General features: G+C 50.7%; 2 protein-coding genes across 4 annotated transcripts in view; one reads left to right on the forward strand and one right to left on the reverse strand.

Annotated features, from left to right (window-relative positions):
- ZNRF1 (zinc and ring finger 1) overlaps positions 1-12,007 on the reverse strand; it is a 105,533-nt gene extending 93,526 nt beyond the window's left edge. For both annotated transcript variants that reach the window (XM_084644602.1, XM_084644601.1), the window contains exon 1: positions 11,120-12,007. In XM_084644602.1, the coding sequence (XP_084500728.1) occupies positions 11,120-11,540 (421 nt within the window). In that variant the 5' untranslated portion in view covers positions 11,541-12,007. The remainder of the gene's footprint in view (positions 1-11,119) is intronic.
- Positions 12,008-14,865: 2,858 nt separating this feature from the next.
- Positions 14,866-25,753, forward strand: part of WDR59 (WD repeat domain 59) — a 92,147-nt gene continuing 81,259 nt past the window's right edge. Inside the window, exons 1-2 of one of the 2 annotated variants that reach the window (XM_084644280.1) lie at positions 14,866-15,103; positions 20,018-20,317. In XM_084644280.1, the coding sequence (XP_084500406.1) occupies positions 20,264-20,317 (54 nt within the window). In that variant the 5' untranslated portion in view covers positions 14,866-15,103; positions 20,018-20,263. The remainder of the gene's footprint in view (positions 15,104-20,017; positions 20,318-25,753) is intronic. The other variant, XM_084644279.1, reaches the window with a different exon arrangement.

The following is a 25,753-nucleotide window of genomic DNA, read 5'->3' on the forward strand; positions in this document are numbered from 1 at the left end:
CACACATAAAGGCAAACTGGAAATTCAATTATTAGCTCCTTTATTCACAGTGTACAGGAATCAGTGAGACTGTAGCCAGAAACAGGGGTCAGATTGAAGAGCACAAGCCTGCAAAACACAGCAGGTGACAACAAACAGCTATCCAACCTGGACATTGGTTCATCATCTGGACTGTCCACAAGCCAGAAGAGATTCCACTGGAGTCACTGCCCTGTCCCAATTCAGTGTGGCCAGTGCATTTGTCTGCTTGGATATTTGGTGTATTTTAGTTCTGCAGAAAATGGGAGCTGCAGCTGCCTTTGACGAAGTAACAGCCTCAGAGCTCTGGGGCAGGGAGAGCTCCCAGCACATAGCTCTGCTATTGCACCCCAGATTGTGGAGACCTCACAGCTCTACCAACATCCCGGAGTCCTCACCGGACACCACCCTGCTATGCCAGCCCCGGCCCAGCTCCCCTTCTGCACCCAGACACACGAGGTGACCCAGGAGACACCTTGGGAGTAGGTAAGTGCAGAAAGAAGGGGACACTCAGTCTCCTCCAGTTCAGAGCTCCACATCAGCCTCTGTACCGTGCCACCAAGTTACATACTGAGCTCAGTGCTCACAACCCTGGTCTTCTGAAGAAACGTCTCCTCTGCACACAGGACGCAAGAGTGTGTTGGGGGGTGGGACAACACAACTCACTCAGCAATGCATGCCTCAGCTCGATTGGAAGGAACCAAGGCAGCATCTAGCAGTTGGCCTGGCGACGGGTCACTGCAAGCTCTCTTGCCAGCACACCGGTGAGCTTTGGCATCTCTGCAAGCATTTAAAGGGTCAGCTGCTATGTGAGACAAGAGAGTTTTTAAGCAAGCTGCAACAGGCTTTGGAGTTGCTTTTGGATTCATTAATGAACGTGGAAATCCCTGCCTTTTATCGCAGCTCCCTTCAGATCCCCTACAAGTCACCGCACTATGCTCAGAGTAGCCCCATATGCTACTTCCTCAGAAGCACATCACACTGGACTGTCTGCATTGCCAAGTCACACAGGATACTTAGACACTGCAGCTGCGAGCAAGCTGTTCAGCTCAAGCAGACAGCCTCGCACTATAGCTGGCCATATGTACTAGAGCTCAGACTCAGCTGGGCGGGTAGGTTCATGCTTGGGTAACTAGCCCAAGATGCCACTGGTGCCACAACATCCACACAGCTATTTTTAGTGTGCTTGCTTGAGCCCTGTCATGTGATTCTGTGCACCTGGGCTGGGAGGCTTCTGTACCCAGAGAAAGTGAGCAGCACTTTACACAGCCACTAACACAAGCAGATAGTAAGTGGCTCCCAACCAGGATCCTCCAGAGATCCTGGTTGCTGCCACCCAAACTCCTGTATCTTGCAGTCTGTGCCCAGTAGATGCTGGCTACACAGGTGTCACCCAAGCTCTTGGATTACGATTACTATCTCAGAATAAAAAGAAAAGGAGGACTTGTGGCACCTTAGAGACTAACCAATTTATTAGAGCATAAGCTTTCGTGAGCTACAGCTCACTTCCTCAGATGCATATCGTGGAAACTGCAGCAGGCTTTCCACGATATGCATCTGAGGAAGTGAGCTGTAGCTCACGAAAGCTTATGCTCTAATAAATTGGTTAGTCTCTAAGGTGCCACAAGTCCTCCTTTTCTTTTTGCGAATACAGACTAACACGGCTGTTACTCTGAAACCTATCTCAGAATAGTGCAGGATAAGCAAAGGTCCCAGCAGTCTCCTCTTGAAAACATCAACTGCCAGGGGTGCCTTAGATACACGCTATGGGCTCAGGCAATACTGAGCATCTTCAACTTCCTCTCTCTTGGCTGGGATCTGGGTGCTTAGCACCTCACAGGACCAGCCCGCTGCACTGCAGGAACCAGCACTGGGAAGCTGTCCAGTTCTGAGAGGGGGAAGGACTGGTTTTTCCTCTTTAGTGTCCCGTCCCCCACCCCCACAGGAAGCCTGCTAGGCCCCCTAACCCAGCACACATCAGCAGAGTAGCACAGGAAGCCTGCAGGCTCTCTTGCTTTGCCCAAAGGAAGTGGTGCGCAACTGCACAAGGATCAGGTGGTGTTTTTACAGAGTCCAGGCCACCATGATCACTGACTTCCTGCAGCTGTTCCCCATACTCCTGCTTGGCCCTCCGTTTCCCTTAAGACATTCATCTTTGCAGAGAAGCAGTTGATCAGAAGAGTTTGGAGGGGGATGGTGCGAGCACTCAGACTAGCCGCAGGCAAGGGAAGGGGTGGGGTTCACAGCACTGCACACCCCAGGCAGCCCAAGCAAAGACTCCAGAGGAGGAAGGAGCAGACAGCCCCTGAAACTCCTCCAGGCACATTCCAGAGGCTGGGCCTGTTCACTCACACTCTGGCACAAGGTATGACAAACAAGCCACTCCAACTGGCTCACAGGCACAACAGCAGCATGCCAGGGAGTGAACAAGCTTCCGGAGTTACTTTGGCCCCCCAGCACTAGAGTTACTGCAAGCCCCAAAAGCACTCGGCAGCAATCCACTCAGGCACTTCTCTTTGATGATACAGCCACATCAGCAGCCTGGGAAGACAGCAAAGGTACAAGAAAGTATTGCTTTGGTGTGCCCCATCACACTCACATCTGACAATGGAGAAGAGACCCACTGCTTCTGTTTGGATCTGGAAGGGTGCAGCACATGTCTCCCCTCAGCAAATGGGCAACTTCTACTGCCACCAACACTTAATGGCATTCATCTCTTTTAAACAGTCACTTTCAAAGAGGAGGAGTATACTAGCACTTAGAGCAGGGAACTTGCGTCACGGCTCCTGGGTTCTCCTACCAGTTCAGCCATTACCTGGGCTATCATGGGCAACCTATTTCACCTCTCCATCGGCAGTTCCCCAGTCTTTTAGACAGGGTTAAATCCTGCTAACCTACCTCACAAGGGCACTGAGGAATACAAAATGGGAGTTGGGGCCTAATTCTGATCACACTTATATCCGGGTAACTCAAGAGTAAACCCATGGACCTCCGTGGAGTGACAGGGATGCTAAGCGATGAGAACCAGACATCTTCACAGCCGTATTTTAAGGAAAGCCAGACCTTGGGCTGTCTGTTTTACAGTGTTCCTCTAGCCTTCCTTTAATGTGGTTTTCAGCAGGTGAGTTAAGCTTGTAGTCTCTTGTACATTACTCATGAGCCTCCATGATCAGAGATGTTGGCTCAAATCCAGTGAGAAAAAGCTGGTGCATATTTGTTCTAGCAAAGGGAAAAACACAAATTGTTTATTGGACACATCTGGAGGCTACCACAAGTTAATGGCAGGTTAATTAGCCCTATCTTGTGGTAGCCCACTTAGCTACTATGGTACCAAGAGATTTGTTCCCCATCTCAGAGATATTCATTAAATGAGCTCTCTGCGGCCTGTCTAGTTTGGCACAGAAGAGACGAGACGAGACCTGTGGGAAAAGGCACTCTCTTCCATGGACTCCAGTGGGCAGAGTTGTTGGAGGTGGGTCAAGATCAGACCTCTGATCCTCCTTCAGACCTGTAAGCCCCAACAGACAGCTAGCAAGAGTGACAGGCACCATGCCAATGTACGGTGGCCCAGGTACAGCCCCCCAGACATTTCCACTAATAAAGTGGAATTCCTGGTGGTGACTGTCTTCTGACTTTGAGACACTCTTCTCTAACTCTGGCTGTGGGGGCCAGCAGAGGGAGAGGATGATTGGTTATATTTATGTACTGGAGATCTGTACAAGCCAACCAAAACAGCTGCACTCAAGGCTCATCAGCAACTTGCTGACCGGCAAGTCAGAACAAAGCTCTCTTTTTGTGACTGGGCTGGTTTCGGGTCTTGAGTCAGAGGGTTCAAATGCAGGCCAGGATCTTGGAATAAGTCACTCAGCAGCTGTGAGAAAGCTCTGGGACCTCAGGCCCCACCACATCCAAGTTCTACCACTACAGCTCATCATCCTATGCCTGCTATCTAGCTGTACGGAGCAGGGCTAGAGGGAGAATATGCTCTTCCGATACAGACATGCACATGCTGGGACTCTCCACTTGCCTTCTAAAGAGCCAACCAAAAAACACATACATGTTCCTTTGCTTTGCAAGAGATCTAGAATCAGCAGCTTCCTGTATGTTGGGCTTTCTGGTCTGTCTCCTCCAGAAACCCACACTCAGGATGCGTATAGTGCACATCTGTAGCCCCTCTGTGCTGTGGTGGGAGAAGCTGCAGAGAACCCATTGATTCACTGTGCAAATACAGGTTGGAGACTTTCACAGCAAGAATGTGTTTAAATGGCTCAACTGCTTACAATGCCCAAGACAACAGTTTAGCCACTCTAAAATCTGTCACATATAATGTAAAAAGAAAAGGAGTACTTGTGGCACCTTAGAGACTAACCAATTGATTTGAGCATGAGCTTTCGTGAGCTACAGCTCACTTGCATCCGATGAAGTGAGCTGTAGCTCACGAAAGCTCATGCTCAAATCAATTGGTTAGTCTCTAAGGTGCCACAAGTACTCCTTTTCTTTTTGCAAATACAGACTAACACGGCTGTTACTCTGAAACCTGTCACATATAATGTGTGTCCCATCAGAGCTGATGCACAGAAAGTTTATGATACTCCTAACAAGACACAGCAAACCAAAACACAAATGGCTGGGCATCTCCTGAGATCAGCAGAGGGGTATCATATAAAGTGATCTGGCTTTTCAAGGAGCTTCAGACTTTCAAGGACCGGGAATTCTGGGGCTGCTGCTGGTGGATTTTCCAGATGCATTTAGGGCATTTACATCTTGTATAAGTCTCACAACTTCCTGTGATGAAGCTGGGGGGGGGGGGGGGCATCAGCATGACATGGATTGAGGTACACATGCCCATACAAGGCTGGGGATATGTCAGCCAGCCATACGTTCTTCATTTTACTGTGGCCCTTCATAATTGTGTATTAGCACCGGCTTCTGTGACAAAGCCTAGAGGAGTTAGTTCCTACCATTTGTTCTCCCCCACAAAAAACTCCAAACAAATCATCCTCTACTCTCTATCTTATGAAAAGCCAACATCCTAAAAACAAATCCACATGTTATAGGAGACTTTGTGGCCTCCTAATCAAATGAAGCATAAGAAAGGCCATAACCACCAAATAAGACCATGACTTGCCAATCACAGCTCCAGTTAAAAGGACAACCATGGTTAACTGGGGAGCTAAGCCCCCCTAAGGAAACCCTCTCAGTAAGGGGAATTCATTTTAGTAAATAATGGAGGCTCCTTCCCTAAGGAGAGGGCATCCAGTCTGACAAGAAACTCTAACCAACCCATTCTCAGGGTTGTTTTACAGAATCATTCTGTCTGCAGTCTCTTCACATCTCCTCCTAGGAAGATCTAAAGCAGAGGTGGGTGAACTACGGCCAGCAGGCCACATCTCGCCCACAGGACCATCCTACCCGGCCCCTGCGCTCCCGGCCAGGGAGGCTAGCCCCCAGCCCCTCCCCCACTGTCTCCCCTCCCCCACAGCCTCAGCGCAAAGCGATGCCAGCACGCTGACTCACTGCTCCTGCCAGGCGGCGCCGGCGACGTGGCTGGCTCTGGCATGGTAAGGGGGTGGAGGATCCCGGGGGCAGAGAGAGCAGAGGAAGGTTGGATGGGGCAGAGGTTCGGGGTGGGCAGGGAACGGAGCAGGGGGCTGGAGTGTGGATAGGGGTCAGGGCAGTCAGAGGACAAGGAGAGGCGGGGTTGGATGGGTTGGGAATTCTGAGGGGGGCAGTCAGGAGGTGGTGGCCAGGCTGTTTGGGGAGGCACAACCTTCCCTACCCATCTCTCCATATAGTTTTGTAACCCTGATGTGGCCCACGGGCCAAAAAGTTTGCCCACCCCTGCTCTAGAGGCTGTTAAGAGGTAGTATTGTCCCGGTGTCACTGTACCCGAGAAATAACAGTACAACAGAGGCAGCTGTTCAGTAAAAATAGCCTGTCTCTTCTGAGGAGCATGCAGAGTGCCTAGCACAACAAGGAGGCTCTGATGTCATTTGAGGCCTCTTGACACTGCTGTAATATAAATAAGATCCTCAGACAATAAGTTGTGTTCTGCAAGGAGGGAACATCCTCTGAAGGTTCCTCCTTGTAGAAGCAGATTAAAATATTTTCTAACAAAGGACCAAGTGTATTTAGGACTGAAACGCATGGATTCTGAATGTGGTTCGATGCATCAGCAACTCCCGCTGTTCTCATTCTCAAGTCCCCTTAACAAATGAATGGTAAAGTCACTCAAGCCAATATCAAGGCTTCTCTCCATTTACCAAAGCTTTGTTGTTTCAGCATTTTCACTGTGGCTAATAGGGGAATGGTTTTGTTCCAGGCAGCAATGAGACCACAGAGGAAGAGGGATTGCAGAGGACAATCTATTGTGGTGTATTGAATTTCCCTCCCCCACTCTATTCTAACCATGGGCAACAAAAGGCTACAGTAGCCACATAGCTTGCTTCCCCCCCCCTCAACCTGCCCCTTACAAAATTCCCCACAGACCTGTCCGCACACAGAAGACATGGGAGGTGAATACCGAAACAAAAATCAGACAAGTTTCCATTATTAGTTTTTTTTGTGCTCCCGTTTTCTCCTCTTCTCAGTGGCAAAGGGGGTACCCACCACATTGAGGGTTATTGGCTTAGGCCAAACAGTGTAACGTACTTCTTAGAACAGTAAAAACAAGGAGTCCGGTGGCACCTTAAAGGCTAAAAGATTTATTTGAGCATAAGCTTTTGTGGGTAAAAACCCCACTTCTTCAGATGCATGGAGTGAAAATTACAGATGTAGACATAAATATACTGGCACATGAAGAGAGGGGACACCCTTCTCTTCATGTGCCAGTATATTTGTCTGCATCTAATTTTCACCGGACTACTTGTTGTTTTTGTGGATACAGACTAACACGGCTACCCCCCGATTCTTAGATCAATGGTTCCCTAACGGGTTCATGAACCCCTGAGGGTTTGCAAAATGTTACAGGGGGTTCTCGGGAAAAAATTCCCTAATGGTGGACAGAGCTGTCCCTAAGAACCCCAGGCAGCACAGGGCCAGCAGCCCAGAGCCCGCAGCCCAGAGCCCCTGGACTTCCAAGAGCTAAGCAGATCAAAGCAAGCATATTTATCACACTGAGGAGATTTAAACTTCAAGATTCCTTATAAGAAATGGAAAGGGAGGTGGATATTTTTTGCTGTTTTTAAAATGAAATAGGCAGCTAGTATTGTTTTTAAAATTATTATGAAGAACAAGTTTAAGCCTTGTTGTAACATGTGTTGTTTGCCTGGACTGCTCAAGACCTGAATGCTTGTGTAGGAGGAACTGATACTCCTTGATGAAACATAGGAGCCTTGTCTTATAACAGGCTTATTCAAAGTGATACAAGCTACGAAAGTGAGATCTTGGAAGAGTGTTGCACTTTTCATACAGTATTTTTATTACATTAATGATAATTAATAAGAGTGTAATAAGCATGTCATAACAACAAATTTTATATTTCCAAGATCACTGCTTTTTATAAATTTATACTCAGGTGAAGAAGAAAAATCCCTGGAAATATTCATTTTTAGGAGGGGGATCACGAGATTTGACATTTTAGTGAAAGGGGTCCACAGGTTGTTAATATTTGGGAATCAATGTCTTAGAGTAAACCCACAACATCCTACAGGACCCTGAAGCAGACACCAGAGAGACCAAATACCTAGAGTTTCACACAGACAGCAAAGCATTTCATATGCAATTTTTAGAGGGCAGTAGTAAAAGCATAATAGTAAAAACAATGCGACAGTGATACACGTGGCCTAAAATTGAACAATTCAAGGCTATTTGATCTAGACTTTGTTGACAACATCTCTCTTATCAGTGAGGATGCCAAGGGACTACAAAAATGCACATATCAAGTAAAAGTAGTAATGAAGAAGATAGGTTTGAGATTACATTTCTTTGCAATGTAAAGTCATGTTAATGGGGACTAGAGGGACAGAAATCAAAACTGAAGGTGAAACTGGAGAAGGCGGACAATTTTATGTATCTTGGAAACTGTGGGTGCGCGGGGCTGGGCACTGGGGATGATCAGCCAAGGTGGTACTAGTTCTGAGGAAAAAGATGAAGAAGAAGAAGAATCGGGAAGGCAAATGCTGCATTTGAAAGACTCAAAAAACGACTCAAAAACATCAATGCCCCTCTGCCATGTACATTGGTCAAACTGGACAGTCTCTAAGTAAAAGAATAAATGGACACAAATCAGACGTCAAGAATTATAACATTCCTAAACCAGTCGGAGAACACTTCAACTTCTCTGGTCACGCGATTACAGACATGAAAGTCGCTATTTTACAACAAAAAAACTTCAAATCCAGACTCCAGCGAGAAACTGCTGAATTGGAATTCATTTGCAAATTGGATACAATTAACTTAGGCTTAAATAGAGACTGGGAGTGGCTTAGTCATTATGCAAGGTAGCCTATTTCCCCTTGTTTTTTCCTACCCCACCTCCCAGACGTTCTTGTTAAACCCTGGATTTGTGTTGGAAATGGCCCACCTTGATTATCATACACATTGTAAGGAGACCGATCACTTTAGATAAGCTATTACCAGCAGGAGAGTGGGGTGGGAGGAGGTATTTTTTCATGCTTTGTGTGTATATAATAAGATCTTCTAAACTTTCCACAGTATGCATCCGATGAAGTGAGCTGTAGCTCACGAAAGTTTATGCTCAAATAAATTGGTTAGTCTCTAAGGTGCCACAAGTACTCCTTTTCTTTTTGCGAATACAGACTAACACAGCTGTTACTCTGAAACCTGTCAAAAACATCTGCCAACTCAAAAACATCTCCCTCAAGACAAAATTGAATGTGTACAAAGCAATTGTTATCACCATCACAACATATAGCAGTGAGACATGGCAACTTACCAAGAAAGATACACAAAAGCTGGATGCATTTCATAACAAATGTCTGAGAAGAATATTGGGAATAACAGAGATAGGAAGACGAATGAAGAAATCAGAAAAATTACCCTCTCACAAATAATCTACAAAAGAAGACATCAGTGGCTGGGACATGTGCTGAGAATGGAAAAAGAACGCTTACCAAAAACCGCCCTTGAATGGAAGCCAGAAAACATAAGAAGAAGGAGAGGAAGACAGCAAATAACATGGAAACTAACAGTTCTGAATGACATCAAGCACCTCAACATGAAATGGGAAGTTTTGGAGAGAAGGACAGTTGACAGGCAAGGATGGCAAATGTGGGTAGCCCAGTGTGCAGCAGAGCACGGGATGGATTAAGGTCCGAGTAAAAGCACAAACCTTCACTAATTCACACTAACGACTGGGAGACCCAGGAGGTTTTTTTAAATTCATTTTGCAAATTAGCTAGGAAGCGAGAAAACATTTCAAAAATTCAGATTCTGCCTCGCAGAGAGAGGCTGAGAATGGTAGCTTGGCTCTAATTGAACTAGTACCATCACATACTACAGTATTCTTGATAGCATTCTCTGTATATTCTGCATAATGAAGCCTTAGGAATAAAAGGCCTACATTGCCATCTAATAAAACCTTTGCTGGGAGGTGCAAATCAGTGAGATTCTACTGCAAGAATGATACTTTGCATTTCTATAGCAGCTTTCAGGCATTTTCACAAAATGCCTTACAGAAGTATCTTCTTTTTAAGAAGAGAGATGGAAACTGAGGTAGACACAGATAACGTGTCTTGCACAAGGTCATACATCAAGACAGCTAGGAATAGACCCCAGGAGTCTTAACTCCCAATCCTGTGCTCCAGCCACTAGACTTAACCCAGATAATCAGGCAGGCAGTAAACAGCAGTAACTGTGCTTGTGGCACTCCGCAATCTAGGATTTAACTCAGGACACCAGACAGCATCCATCTGAGTGGCTGCAGCAACCCCTATGGATTGGGAGGTGTGGGAAGCAAGTCCTGTGAGTCTTGCTTTGTACTCAATTCCCCTCTACTAGGTTTTGCTCCCTAGTCTCAAGCCCCTCTTGAAATGAGGCATTTCCCACAAGATGTACTGAGATTCCCAGAACCATGTCACATAACAAGAACATTTACAATATTCAGGAAGGGGGCGGAGGGGGAGAGAAGTCCCAGATTGTTCCAGGAAACGACAACATCCCTGAAATGACTTCATAGCAGGGAGGGCTCCCACCTCTTCCCCTGTCCCAGGCCAGTAACAGTCCCACTGGAAGAGCCAGGTTCTTTCCATCCAGCCCAGCCAATGGAATGGTTCAAGAGTGGAGGTCAGGCATGGGGGAGGGAGCTTCCTCCCTTCCCTCAGCCTAGCAGATTTCCCATAGTGGTGCCAAACTGGCTTCCCAGTCTAGTCAAGTAAGCCAGACAAGCCATTGCCTCTCTCATTCCAGTTGCTCCAGGGCATCATAACCATACCAGAGGATTGGATAGGAAACCCCCTTTGGCCTCTTCTCAGAGGAAATGAGAAATTCCTACTTCTCGTTTTCCCAAGGTTCCCCTGATCCCCTCTTCTCCTTCCTCTTATCTGAGGACATCTGGACAATAAGAACTGTAATCAACCCCCTTTCACATTATGATACCAAAACCCGGCTCAGTCCTTCCAAGCCAATGGCTTAAACTGTAGTGACTTTACACCTGCCTCAAACCACTTTTGTCAAAGTTGCTAGACCCACATTTGACACATCTAGAAGGCAGATCAATATCCTCTCTCTAGGAAGCCTCCCCCTTTCTCCTGCCATGAGACAGACCACAAGAGTTAATGCCAGCCTCAACTCTTACACCAGGCACTCTAGGAAGGTAAAGGGCAGGCATTGCCTTGAGTCAGGTGTGGCCCACGTGCAGTTCTATAACCTAGGCAACCAGATCATCCCCTTTGGGGAGAGCCCCTAGGGCCCAATCTCTCCGAATTAAAGAACATGGCTGCAACCTGCTCCTTTCCAGCTCAGGCCAGTGTGCCCCTCGGGCCCCCAGTGAGCTCCAGCGGATCCCGCGTTTCCTTACACAAGCCCGACAGTCAACTGCCCAAGCCCCCTTCCGGCTTCCCGCGCCGAGGCAGGAGACCGGCGGCCTGCCCCCTGCGAAGCCCGATCCCGAACCCAGCCCGGCCGCGCCCCCGGGACTCACCGCTGGGCGCGCTGAACCAGCGGGGCGCGATGTGCAGGGGCAGCGCGTCGGCGAGCGAGGCTCGCGGGCCCAGGTACAGCATCCCGTCTCCATGGCGACCGCCTCCGGTCTCCTGGTAACCGTCACCAGGGGCGTAGGCGGAGTCTGCGCCCGCGCCGCCGCCCGGCGCCCGCTCGGGGTCGCCCGCCGCCCGGGCCGCCGCGGCGTACAGGCCGAAGGGGACCCCGCCGGCCGCGCTCGGGTCCATGCCCATGCCCGCCACCGAGCTGACGGAGCGGCTGCGCAGCCCCATGGCGCCGCCGCCGGCCCGGTAGTGCCCGAAGTGGGGCGGCCCCCCGGGCGGGGGCACGGCGCTGTCGTCGGTGGAGACCCCCGGGAAGGGCCCCCGCGAGCGGGCCGCGGTGCTCTGCTTGCCGCCCATGGGCGGGCCCGGCCCGGCCTGCTGCCGCTCCGCGCCGCCCGAAGGAGGGCGCTCGGCCCCGAGCCCCTGCGGACACCCCTCGGCGGGGGAGGGGAGGCTGACGAAAAGGGAGGAGGCGGCGACGGCAAACTAGGAATTAAAATTTATCCGCGCCTGCGGCATGTCCCCGCCAAGTGCCGAGAGGCCCCGGCCGCTCGCCCACAGCCGCGGCGGGAGGAAGGGGAGACAGCAGGCAAGGCCCGCCCGCCCGCCTGGCGGCTAGCCGCCGCCGGGACGATCTGCGCGCACTCCCGCAGCGAGGCTGGCTCAGCCTCCGGCCCGCTCAGCCCCGCAGGGGGCCTTGCCCGTGGAGCGGGGCCTCCCGCCGCCCAGCCCGGCCCGGCCCGGCCCCTCGCCCGGCCGCCCGCTCTCTCGCCTCCGCCCCGGGCCGCTCTCTCCAGCGGCGCCTCGCGGCTGGGGCAGCGAGACAATAGAGGCTGCCAGGACGCATGCGCCCGCCTCCCTCCGCCCCCGCAGCCCGCATTAACCCCCTCACTGCCAGCCCCCATCGCCGGCGCGGCTCGGCGCGGGGGGCGGGGGCGGGCCGGGGAGCGAGGGGGGTTAGAGATGCGCTCTCGGGGGGCGCGGCCCCACCTTCCCCGGCAGCGGGGACCTGCCCCTGCTTCCAGACCCTGCCCGAAAGCCCGCCTCGGGCGCACGCTTCGAGTCACCATCAAAGCGGGCCCAGGCTCGGGGCCGGGCGCTGGGGGCGGATGGGGCCGGGCGCTGGGCGCTGGGGATGGACGGGGCTGGACGCTGGGCGCTGGGGATGGACGGGGCCGGGCGCTGGGCGCTGGGGGCGGACGGGGCCGGGCGCTGGGCGCTGGGGGCGGACGGGGCTGGGCGCTGGGCGCTGGGGATGGACGGGGCTGGGCGCTGGGGATGAGCAGACAGCGCTGGGGGCGGGCGGGGCTGGACGCTGGGGATGGACGGGGCCGGGCGCTGGGCGCTGGGGATGGATGGGGCCGGGCGCTGGGCGCTGGGGATGGACGGGGCTGGGCGCTGGGGATGAGCAGACAGCGCTGGGGGCGGGCGGGGCTGGACGCTGGGGATGGACGGGGCCGGGCGCTGGGCGCTGGGGATGGACGGGGCCGGGCGCTGGGCGCTGGGGGCGGACGGGGCCGGGCGCTGGGCGCTGGGGGCGGACGGGGCTGGGCGCTGGGCGCTGGGGATGGACGGGGCCGGGCGCTGGGCGCTGGGGATGGACGGGGCCGGGCGCTGGGGATGAGCAGACAGCGCTGGGGGCGGGCGGGGCTGGACGCTGGGGATGGACGGGGCCGGGCGCTGGGCGCTGGGGATGGACGGGGCCGGGCGCTGGGCGCTGGGGATGGATGGGGCCGGGCGCTGGGCGCTGGGGATGGACGGGGCTGGGCGCTGGGCGCTGGGGATGGACGGGGCCGGGCGCTGGGCGCTGGGGATGGACGGGGCCGGGCGCTGGGCGCTGGGGATGGACGGGGCTGGGCGCTGGGGATGAGCAGACAGCGCTGGGGGCGGGCGGGGCTGGACGCTGGGGATGGACGGGGCCGGGCGCTGGGCGCTGGGGATGGACGGGGCCGGGCGCTGGGCGCTGGGGATGGATGGGGCCGGGCGCTGGGCGCTGGGGATGGACAGGGCTGGGCACTGGGGGCGGTCGGGGCCGGGCGCTGGGAATGGATGGGGCCGGGCGCTGGGAATGGATGGGGCCGGGCGCTGGGGATGGGCGGACAGGGCTGGGCGCTGGGGGCGGATGGGGCCGGGCGCTGGGGATGGGCGGACAGGGCTGGGCGCTGGGGGTGCGTGGGGCTGGACGCTGGGTGCTGGGCAGATGGGGCTGGGCACTGGGGATGGACAGGGTTGGGCGCTGGGGATGGGCGGACAGGGCTGGACGCTGTGGGTGCGCAGGGCTGGGCACTGTGGAGGGACGGGGCTGGGCGCTGGGGGTGCTCAGGGCTGGTGGCTGGGGATGAGCAGACGGGGTTGGGGGCGGGCGGGGCTGGGCGCTGGGGATGGACGGGGCTGGGCGCTGGGGATGGATGGGGCTGGGCACTGGGGGCGGATGGGGCCGGGTGCTGGGGATGGATGGGTCTGGGCGCTGGGGATGGGTGGACAGGGCTGGGCGCTGTGGGTGCGCGGGGCTGGGCGCTGGGGGCAGATGGGGCTGGGCGCTGGGGGTGCGCAGGGCTGGTCGCTGGGGATGAGCAGACAGCGCTGGGGGCGGGCGGGGCTGGGCACTGGGGATGGATGGGGCTGGGCGCTGGGGATGGGCGGACAGGGCTGGGCGCTGGGTGTGCGCGGTGCTGGGGATGGGCGGACAGGGCTGGGCGCTGGGGGTGCGTGGGGCTGGACGCTGGGTGCTGGGCAGACGGGGCTGGGCGCTGGGTGCTGGGCGGACGGGGCTGGCCACTGGGGATGGACAGGGCTGGGTGCTGGGGATGGGCGGACAGGGCTGGACGCTGTGGGTGCACGGGGCTGGGCACTGGGGGCGGTCGGGGCCGGGCGCTGGATGCTGGGCGGACAGGGCCGGGCGCTGGGAATGGATGGGGCCGGGCGCTGGGAATGGATGGGGCCGGGCGCTGGGGATGGGCGGGGCTGGGCGCTGGGGATGGGCGGGGCTGGGCGCTGGGGCTGGGTGGACAGGGCTGGACGCTGGGGGTGCACGGGGATGGGCGCTGGGGATGCGCAGGGCTGGGCGCTGGATGCTGGGTGGACGGTGCTGGGAATGGGCGGACAGGGCCGGGCGCTGGGAATGGATGGGGCTGGGCGCTGGGGGTGCGCGGACAGGGCTGGACGCTGGGGGCGCGTGGGGCTGGGCGCTGGGGGCGGACGGGGCTGGGCGCTGGGGGCGGACGGGGCTGGGGATGGGCGGGGCTGGGCGCTGGGGATGGGCGGACAGGGCTGGGCGCTGGGGGTGCACGGGGATGGGCGCTGGGGATGCGCAGGGCTGGGCGCTGTGGAGGGACGGGGCTGGGTGCTGGGGGTGCTCAGGGCTGGTGGCTGGGGATGAGCAGACGGGGTTGGGGGCGGGCAGGGCTGGGCGCTGGGGATGGACGGGGCTGGGGATGGGCGGACGGGGCTGGGCGCTGGGGGTGCGCAGGGCTGGGCGCTGGGGAGGGATGGGGCTGGGCGCTGGGGGTGCGCGGGGCTGGGCGCTGGGGAGGGACGGGGCTAGGCTCTGGTGGTGCGCGGACAGGGCTGGGCGCTGGGGGTGCGTGGAGCTGGGCTCTGGGGCAGCCGCAAGCCTCTGCTGCCGGTTATAATGGTGTGTGAAGCGCTGGCGGTGTGCTCTCATGGTGGAACAGTCCGGGGTCCATAGTTAAGGTTGCACCATAGATTTCAGTTTATTATTAATTTCACACTATTGCCTAGAGCCCATGGCAGAGATAGGGATCCATTGTGCTAGGCATGGTACAGACACATAATACGAGGCAGTTCCTGTCCCAAAATGCTTACAGCATTCAAACAGGCAAGACAGACAAAGGAAAGATTAATATCTCCATTTTAAAGTTGGGAAGCTGAAGCACAGACAAATGAGCGGCTTTACTCATGTGAGTGACCTGGTTCGTTGACTTCAGTGGAACTGCTGGTGTGATTACATTTATGCAAATACACATGCATAACTTTGCAGATTTTTGGAGCAGAGACTGACTGTATTTTGCGGCAAAGAGTCCTGAGGCACCTTATAGACTAACAGACGTATTGGAGCATAAGCTTTTGTGGGTGAATACCTGCTTCTTCAGATGCATGTAGTGGAAATTTCCAGAGGCAGGTATAAATATGCAAGCAAGAATCAGGCGAGGGATAAGGAGGTTAGTTCAATCAGGGAGGATGAGGCCCTCTTCTAGCAGTTGAGCTGTGAACACCAAGGCAGGAGAAACTGCTTTTGTAGTTGGCGAGCCAGTCACAGTCTTTGTTTAATCCCAAGCTGATGGTGACAAATTTGCAAATGAACTGAAGCTCAGCAGTTTCTCTTTGAAGTCTGGTCCTGAAGATTTTTTGCTGCAGGATGGCTGCCTTTAAATCTGCTAGTGTGTGTCCAGGGAGGTTGAAGTGTTCTCCTACAGGTTTTTGTATATTGCATTCCTAATATCTGATTTGTGTCCATTTATCCTTTTATGTAGGGACTGTCCGGTTTGGCCAATGTGCATAGCAGAAGGGCATTGCTGGCACATGATGGCGTAGATTACATTGGTGGACGTGCAGGTGAATGAACCGGTGACGGTGTGGCTGATCTGGTTAGGTCCTGTGATGGTGTCGCTGGTGTAGATATGTGGGCAGAGTTGGCATCGAGGTTTGTTGCATGGATTGGTTCCTGAGTTAGAGTTACTATGGTGCGGTGTGTCATTGCTGGTGAGAATATGCTTCAGGTTGGCGGGTTGTCTGTGGGCGAGGACTGGCCTGCCTCCTAAGGCCTGTGAAAGTGAGGCATTGTTGTCCAGGATGGGTTGTAGATCACTGATGATGGGTTCGAGAGGTTTTAGCTGAGGACTGTATGTGATGGCCAGTGGAGTTCTGTTGGTTTCTTTCTTGGGCTTGTCTCGAAGCAGGAGGCTTCTGGTACACATCTGGCTCTGTTGATCTGTTTCCTTATTTCCTCGTGCGGGTATCGTAGTTTTGAGAATGCTTGGTGAAGATCTTGTAGGTTTTGGTCTCTGTCTGAGGGGTTGGAGCAAATGCGGTTGTACCTCAGCGCTTGGCTATAGACAATGGATCATGTGGTGTGTCTGGGATGGAAGCTGGAGGTATGAAGGTAGGCATAGCGGTCGGTGGGTTTTTGGTATAGGGTGGTGTTAATGTGACTATCACTTATTTGCACCGTGGTGTCTAGGAAGTGGACCTCCCATGTAAGTTGGTCTAGGCTGAGGTTGATGGTGGGGTGGAAACTGTTGAAATTGTGGTGGAATTCTTCCAGGGTTTCCTTCCCATGGGTCCAGATGATGAAGATGTCATCAGTGTAGCGTAGGTAGAGAAGGGGCGTGAGTGGACAAGAACTGAGGAAGCGTTGTTCCAGGTCAGCCATAAAAATGTTGGCATATTGTGGGGCCATGCGGGTGACCATAGTGGTGCCACTGGTCTGGAGGTATATATTGTCACCAAATTTGAAATAATTGTGCGTGAGGATAAAGTCACAGAGCTCAGCAACCATTTGTGCTGTGGCATCATCAGGGATACTGTTCCTGACAGCTTGTATTCCATCTGCGTGTGGGATGTTTGTGTAGAGAGCCTCTACATCCATGGTGGCTAGGATAGTGTTTTCTGGAAGATCACCAATGCATTGTAGTTTTCTCAGGAAATCAGTGGTGTCACGGAGATAGCTGGGAGTGCTGGTGGTGTAGGGTCTGAGTAGAGAGTCCACATATCTGGACAATCCTTCAGTGAGAGTGCCAATGCCTGAGATGATGGGGCGTCCAGGATTTCTGGGTTTGTGGATCTTGGGTAGTAGATAGAATAACCCCTGTTGGGGCTCTAAGGGTATGTTGATTTGTTCCTGTGTTAGTGTAGGGAGTGTCCTGAGTAGATGGTGCAGTTTCTTGCGTATTCCTCAGTGGGATCTGAGGAAAGTGGCCTGTAGACTTTGGTACTGGAGAGTTATCTGGCAGCCTCCTTTTGGTAGTCAGACCCATTCATAATGACAACAGCACCTCCTTTATCAGCCTCTTTGATTATAATGTCAGGGTTGTTTCTGAGGCTGTGGATGGCATTGCGTTCTGCATGACTTAGGTTATGAGGCAAGCATTGTTGTTTTTCCACTATTTCTGCCTGTGCACGTCAGCGGAAGCATTGTATGTATAGGTCCAGACTGTCAGTTCGACCCTCAGGAGGAGTCCATGTGGAGTTCTTCTTCTTGTGCTGTTGGTGGGAGGGTATCTGTGTATCAGTGCGCTGTTCAGTGTTATCTTGAAAGTATTCTTTGAGTCAGAGATGGCGAAAGTAGGCTTCCAAATCACCCCAGAACTGTATCATGTTTGTGGGGGTGGTGGGGCAAAAAGAGAGTCCCCGAGATAGGACAGACTCTTCTGCTGGGCTGAGTGTGTATCTGGATAGATTGACGATATTGCTGGGTGAGTTTGGGTACCACTGTTGTGGCCACATGTGGCAGGTAGGATTTTAAACAGCTTACAGTCCTTTTTCCTTTGTAGGGAGGTGAAGTGTGTAATGTAGGTTTCAGAGTAACAGCCGTGTTAGTCTGTATTCGCAAAAAGAAAAGGAGTACTTGTGGCACCTTAGAGACTAACCAATTTATTTGAGCATGAGCTTTCGTGAGCTACAGCTTCATCATCTGATGAAGTGAGCTGTAGCTCACGAAAGCTCATGCTCAAATAAATTGGTTAGTCTCTAAGGTGCCACAAGTACTCCTTTTCTTTTTGTGTAATGTAGATCTCCTGTCTTATTTTAGCAAAGTCCATTTGTATGGAAGGTTGGTTATTTATGAGAGTCTCCAGGTCGGAGAGCTCTTTTTTGATGTTTTCCTGTTTGCTGTATTTGTCTGTATTTGCTGTTTGTCTGTATTTTGTGTCATGCACCCACAAAGCACACTGTGTCAGGTCTTAATTAAAATAATAATGCATCCAGACCATTGTAAAAATGTCCTGTCCTTGTGCACTTCCACCACTCTGCTGGAGATTCTAATAGATTTTATTGTAAGGAAGTTTTTCTTGATAGTCAGCCAGAAAGTTTCTATTTGAATTCATCCCATTATTACTCTTAGGTCTTATGTTCTTTGTAGTACTTGAAATAATTCCTCTCCCTTCCTGTCACCTACACCATTCAAGTATTTGTAGATTTTTGTCATGTCCTCCCTTTGTCACTGATTGTGCAATTGTCAGTAGGGTGCCATGTGGATGTAGAGGTCTTACTATACATCTCATTGCAGAATTTGGGGCATCAGATTGTGACACACAACCAGGAAAAAAAAAAAGCAGTGACTTGGTGATTTGATATGGTATGATTGAGTGAAATAATTTTACCTTTCTCAGATTCCTTATGTGCAACAGGGCTAGATTGAAAAAATCCCAAATTAGCACTAGTAGGACCATTTTAGAATATTAACACCAAATAATTGTTACAACCTTATTTACTTTTCAGTATTTTTATTTTTTGGTTAGTTTTTTGCATTTTACTTGGCTTCCACTATGAAAATAGACTACTCAATTTTATTTGAAGTTATTTCCTAGTTAGTTTCACTTTCAGGTTCTCATATAGAATAAATCTTCAGCATTGCAGTTGCAAACGTTGGCCCCAGTCCTGCAAACATTTAAACACATGCTTAACTTTACTATTACAGTAAAATATCAGAGTTACGAATACCTCGGGAATGGAAGCTGTTCGTAACTCTGAACAAAACATTATGGTTGTTCTTTCAACAGTTTCAACTTGATTATCATACACATTGTAAGGAGAGTAATCACTTTAGATAAACTATTACCAGCAGGAGAGTGGGGTGGGGGGAGAGAAAACTTTTTGTAGTGGTAAACACCCATTTTTTCATGCTTTGTGTGTATAAAAAGATCTTCTCTACTTTCCACAGTATGCATCCGATGAAGTGACTTGTAGCTCACGAAAGCTTATGCTCAAATAAATTGGTTAGTCTCTAAGGTGCCACAAGTCCTCCTTTTCTTTTTGCGAATACAGACTAACACGGCTGTTACTCTGAAACTTTTCAACAGTTTACAACTGAACATTGAAACAGCTTTGAAATTTTATTTGCAGAAGAAAATGCTGCTTTTAGCCATATTAATTTAAATGAAACAAGCACAGAAACAGTTTCCTTCCCTTTTCAAAACATTTTTTAACTTAAGTTTAACAGGGTACTGTACTGTATTTGCTTTTTTGTAGTTGTTTTCTGTGCTGCTACCTGATTGTGTACTTCCGGTTCCAAATGAGGTGTGTAGTTGACTGCTCAGTTCATAACTCTGGTGTTTGTAACTCTGAGGTTCTACTGTATGAGTAATCCCATTAACTTCAATGGACCTACTCATGGTAGTAAAGTTAAGTACACGCACATAGACATTTTTACAAGATCAGGGCTGTGAGCAGTTTTATTAATTTTAGTGGGACTACTAATTTAAGCAAAATGAAGCATGCATCCAAGTGTTAGCAGGTTTGGGACCATTGTAAGGTAATGTTGAAACCCAAACACAAAACTATTTTTATTTTTAATCCCATTAAAGCAATTTTGTAAATACCAGCTTTTGTCAACATTTTTTATTTTAATAATTTTTACAGTACCTAAATTCAGGGCCTAACCTACTGACCAATAGCCTCTTAACCAATGGCAAAAAAATACCTAAAGAAGAAAATATTTAGGTAACTGAAGAAAACTGCCTCGCTGCTCCTTTCATGAGCTCAGCAATGCAGTACAGGGCCCTGGGGAAGATGATTACACGCAGAGAGAGCTAGAGAGGGGTGACAACTTGTGCTCTGAGTGCGAGTCTCCCAATAGTTGGTGTTTTTTCTTAAAGCCCCAGCTCCAGGAGTCATGGGATCCCGTGACGCTCACGGCCAGAGCGCTCCCTGCTAGGAGCGGCCACGCGCCTTGAGCGCACAGACTGTGGGGGAGGAGCCCGGCTGCGCGAACGCTTCTCTGAGTCCTGCCTTGGGACACCGGGACTACATCTCCCAGCAGCCCTTGCTCTTCCGGCCGGGGGCGTGCGCAGTCGCGTCTCCAATGCCGTTCGCCTCGGCGGCGTCGCGCGGGGCGGCTGAAGATGGCGGCACGCTGGAGCAGCGAGAATGTGGTGGTGGAGTTCCGGGACTCGCAGGTAACAAGCTCCCGCAGCCTGCGGGAGAGCGCATGCGCCACAGCCTCCGCGTCCCACCCCCCCCCGCCTGGTCCGTGTGGGGAGCGCCCTGCTTTCCCCCCTCCCATGGCACTGGGGCCGAGGGGGAGCCCGCCTGCGGCGCTCCCCGGCGCACGGGCCCCGCCAGGGCTCGGATCCTCCCGCCCAGCCCTCGCGCCGGGGGGCGCCTCTCCCAGCCCCTGCGGGCTGCTGCCTGGGCAGGGCCCTGCGCCGCGATGCAGCCGCTTCTGGGGAGCCACGCAGCAGCGCGGTGGCGGCGTTGCTCCTGCCAGCGCCGGGCACTGCAGCCCCGCAGGGACAGGGCTCGGCTCAGGAGGGGCGAGCAGGGCACTGGGCAGCTATTTAACAGCCACAGCACTGCGCAGAAATGTGGGGCGGGTGGTGAAGAGTCCATGCCCAGTCGGAGCTGCAGGGACACTGTCCGCTTGGAGGCATGCTGCCATTGCCTTGTCTGCGCCGCCTCGTCCCGGGCGTCGCTGATGTCGCTCGGGGTGTGAATACGCCACCCCGCAGCCCCCCGGGCGTAGGCAGCGCTTCGTCGGCTGGAGACAGGCTCCTTACAACGGCATGGCTGTGCTGCTGCAGCCCTGCCCTGGGAAGGTGCCGGGTAGCCCCTCTTTGTCGCGGGGAGGGAGCTCTCCTGGCGACAAAATAAAACCACCCCCAACCAGGGGCGATCGCTTCACTGGTGGGAGAGCGGCTCCCCCCAGCAAAGCACTGTCCACACTGGTGCTTTTTGTGGTTAAAACTTTTGTTGTTTAGGGGTGTGTTTTTTTACACCCCTGAGCAACAAAAGTTTTATTGCCAAAAGTGCCAGTGTAGACAAAACCAGAGCTACCTCCTCTGGCAAAGGTAGAGTAATTAAGTGGACAGGAGAGCTCTCTCCCATCGGCTTGGACATCTTCACCAGACGTTCTACAGTGGCACAGCTCCATCCGTGCCGTTGTAGCACTTCTAGTGTAGACTAGCTCATAGAAATGCAGGAGTGGAAGGGACCACATGAGGTCATCAAGTCCAGCCCCCTGCACTGAGGCAGGACCAAATCTAGATCGATGCATCCAATGAAGTGAGCTGTAGCTCACAACAGCTCATGCTCCAATAAATTGGTTAGTCTCTAAGGTGCCACAAGTACTCCTCTTCTTTTTGCAAATACAGACTAACGTGGCTGCTACTCTGAAACAAATCTAGACCATCGCTGACAGTTGTTTGTCCAATCTGTTCCTAAAAACCTCCAATGACAGAGATTCCACAGCCTCTCTAGTTAATTTGGTCCAGCATTTAACTTCTGTGACAGTTAAGAACTTTTCCCTAATGTTTAACTAAATCTCCCTTGCTGCAATTCAAGCCTGTTACTTCTTGTCCCATCCTCCGTGGCTAAAGAGAACAATTTCTCACCCTCCTCTTTATATCAACCTTTTTATATAGTTGAAGGCTGTTATCATGTCCCCACTCAGTCACCTCTATTCCAAACTAACAAACCCAATTTTTTCAGTCTTTCCTCACAGGTCATTTTTCTAGCTCTCCTCTGGACCTTCTCTGATTTGTCCACATCTTTCTCAAAGTGTGGTGTCCACAACTGAACACAATACTCCCAGTTGAGGCCTTATCAGGGCTCCCTAGAATGGAGTAATTGCTACTTGTGTCTTGTGTAAAACACTTCTGCTAATACATCCCAGAACGATCACTTTGTTTGCAGCGTGTTACATTGTTGACTCTCATTTAATCTATGATCCACTATAATCTTCAGATCTTTTTCTGCAATATTCCTTCCTAGAGAAACAAGGTGGGTGAGGTAATATTTTTTTTTATTGGACCAACTCTGTTGGTAAGTGGGGCAAACTTTCAAAGTACACAGGGCTTTTCAAGAGCTCTCTCTTGCCATCAAAAGTTGGTCCAATAAAAGCTATTACTTCATCCAGCTTGTCTCTAATCTCCTGGGCTGACATGGCTACAACACTGCATACTCCTTCCTAGGCCGTCATTTCCCATTTTGTATTTGTGGAATTGATTATTTCTTCCTAAGTGAAGTACTTTATCTGTGTCCTTATTGAATTTCATCCTATTTATTTCAGACCATTTCTGCAGTTTGTCAAGATCATTTTGAATTCTAATCCTGCCCTCCAAGGTGCTTGCAACCCCTCCCAGCTTATCATACACAAACTTTATAAGTGTACTTTCTATGTCATTGTCCAAATTATATTTGAAGATATTGAATAAAATGGACTCAGGACAGATCCCTGTGGGACCCCACATGCTATATCCTTTTAGCTTGATTGTGAACCATTGATAATGTGCACCCATCTTGTAGTAGGTTCATCTAGGCTATATTTCTCTAGTTTGTTTAAGAGAAGTCATATGAGACAGTAACAAAAGCCTTACTGAAGTATAAAATCATACTTCTATCAAGAATTTTTTTTACCTGTTGTTGTTACAGTTAACAACTGAGATGCCTGTAATTAAAATATTAGAGAGAAAATTCTCTCTCTTGGTGGTACTTGCTATATAGTCACTTTCAGAGTTTCCTTTGAAATTACAGTCATTTTCCCCCGTTGTTTGTGTGAGGCCTTAAAGCAGCAGTAGAGAGAGAGAGAATCCTAGAATATCAGGGTTGGAAGGGACCTCAGGAGGTCATCTAGTCCAATCCCTGCTCAAAGCAGGACCAATCCCCAACTAAATCATCCAAGCCAGGGCATTGTCAAGCCGGGCCTTAAAACCCTCAAAAGAAGGAGATTCCACCACCTCCCTAGATAACGCATTCCAGTGTTTCACCACCCTCCTAGTGAAAACGTTTTTCCTAATATCCAACCTAAACCTCCCCCACTGCAACTAGAGACCATTACGCCTTGTCCTGTCATCTGTCACCACTGAGAACAATCTAGATCCATCCTCTTTGGAACCCCCTTTCAGGTAGTTGAAAGCAGCTATCAAATCCCCCCTCGTTCTTCTCTTGTTTAAAAAATAAAATGTAATTGCTAAACCACAAAGTTTGGCAGGGATACTCAGTAGCGGGTGTATTAGCTGAAACTACTTTTAATTCAGTTGTAGAAACTTTTTAAAGTTGACTATCCCTTTAACTTTTTCAAAACAAGTTCTTATTAAAGTAAAGTTGAATAAAAATGTGAGCAGTAAATTGGGTTCCCCTGGTACTTTTAGCAATATTATTTTGTTTACAGCATATATTTTTAAATGTGTTGGTGTCTCTTTAATCCAGGATTTGGGCAAGATCCCAGAGTTAGGCCTATTTTTTTTGAGAAATGCCTTGGAATCATTTATGACCATAAGTGTTCAAGGCCTTGGTTTTATGTTTTCTTCCAAACTACCAGATAAGACATACTTGTATCATTTTCCCCTTCTTTCAACATGCTTACCCTAGGTTTATTTTTTAACTCTTGGCTCGCCTGCCTCGCCCCTTTACTTAACTGCCGGGTGAGTGGCTGACTCCGTCAAAGTATTTCTAGTTTCTTTCTCCTGAAATGGATTTTGGTAATCTGGACAGTTGCTGCTGGTTTCAGTGTTAGTGACCATCACAGCTACAACCCTTGCAAGGTGATGGGGATCTAAGCATGGCTTCAATCTGCAAAAGAGATTCATGGTGAATGGAAATGAATGACCAAGTTGATACGTAGAAACCGGGCTGCTTTCCTGTCCTGCACGTCTATTGCATTTAAGGTTCTTTTAATAAAATAGCAGAAAGATCTCTGGCAATAATCGTGGTAGGAAATCCTCTTGGCTTCATTTCCTTGAAATCCTTGTGTGAAAGTGTAGTGACTATCAAATATCTGAACAGCCAAGATAGCTCTGTGCCTGCTAAGCAACATATTTTTAAAAACTCATAACCTCTGTTGCCAAGAAAATGAGCATTTTAAATTGAAGTTTGTTGCTAAGCATCCCATGTTTTGCTGAATGCATACAATGCATACACTTAATCAATTGAGAATAACTTTTTTATTGTTTTTGCTCAATTGCTGATCATATATTTATTCCTCTTATTAAAATGACTATACCCAGAGTTCTAGTATTTTTGTCCAGCTTAATCATCTAAAATCTGATGTGCAAATTATATCTTGTTCATTTAGCCATAACTCATTTAAAACATTTGGGGAACAGACCCATGTCTGACGTGCTGATTTACTGTTTCTGTTACTGGGGTTGCTGGTGAAAGCAACATTTAAATTATTTTCTATGGCAGTTTATCTCTAGTCTACATTGTTCAATTGGGTTTGAGTGGAAGAAAATTGGGGGCCCTCTTTTCAAGAAAACAAGAAGGCAAACTTATATTTTGGAAGCTACTACTTATAGTGAAACCCTTACAAGTGCATCCAAATGCAGATGTTTTAAAATATACCACATAAGGAAACATGCTTAAAAGAAGCACTAGCAATTGCAACAACAGTTGAACACAGTAGCTCTGTCTGTTACAGTTCATAGAATATCAGGGTTGGAAGGGACCTCAGGAGATCATCTAGTCCAACTCCCTGCTCAAAGCAGGACCGATCCCCAACTGCACCTGTATTCTCTCTCTGTGGTCCAGCAAGAGTTCCCACTTTTAGCTTCTAGCTCCCCAGCAGTCACCTCTTTTGGGTGCAGACTAGTGCCTCTGTCCCTCCTGAGCTGGGTATTTCCAGGCAGCCCTCACTGTGAATTTCCAAGTAAAGCCAGGATGCCTAAGCAGGGCCTGCTTTACTCTTCGTCTTGGAGACAGAAAACGGTGTAATTATCACAGTTAAGTTACCACACAGCTCTTTCTAAGCAAGCACATTTACTCTTAAGGTAAAAACATTACAGAGAAAACATATTAACACAATAAAAGAGCCTATATTGCACATGCCAATAAGCGTACCAGAGAGCACCCCAACTCCAACAAGTGGTCTGGCCAGTAAACAGTCCTTTAAACCCCACCAGGGATTATTTCTGTGGGTACAAATTCATAACCCCTTTTGCTCAGAACAAGGCGACAAACTGGGCCACGTCCTTCCAACCCTTCCAAGAAAGGACTGCCCCTTCTCCACTGAGACAGATGGTCCTGCTCATCTGTAGGATCAGAAAGAAGGCCCTGAGTCTGTTTTAACTCAGGGTGTTTAACCAGAAGTCCTTTTTTTGTCTGTTGGTCCATGGAGAATCCAGTTTGAACCTGTCTATGCAAGCCTCCCCAAGTGGTGATGCTGCTCTGGTGGTGGTACAGCTGGAGGGAATTTACCTAACCAGCCCCCCTCTTAGCTCCTGTTAGCGCTGTGGTCCCTCTTCCCCATGGAATTACATGCAGTCCCTGGCCACAATGACAGACCAACTTAATTCAGTCAGGTTTGTGCAGGATATTGCAGGAAATTACCATCTCTGTCACACTACTTCTTTAGGAACAAAGGTGTTGAGTTAATACGTTTTCAGTGTAATGAATCC

The sequence above is a fragment of the Lepidochelys olivacea genome, assembly GCF_965140295.1.
Source record: "Lepidochelys olivacea isolate rLepOli2 genome assembly, chromosome: 12".
Taxonomy (NCBI): domain Eukaryota; kingdom Metazoa; phylum Chordata; order Testudines; family Cheloniidae; genus Lepidochelys; species Lepidochelys olivacea.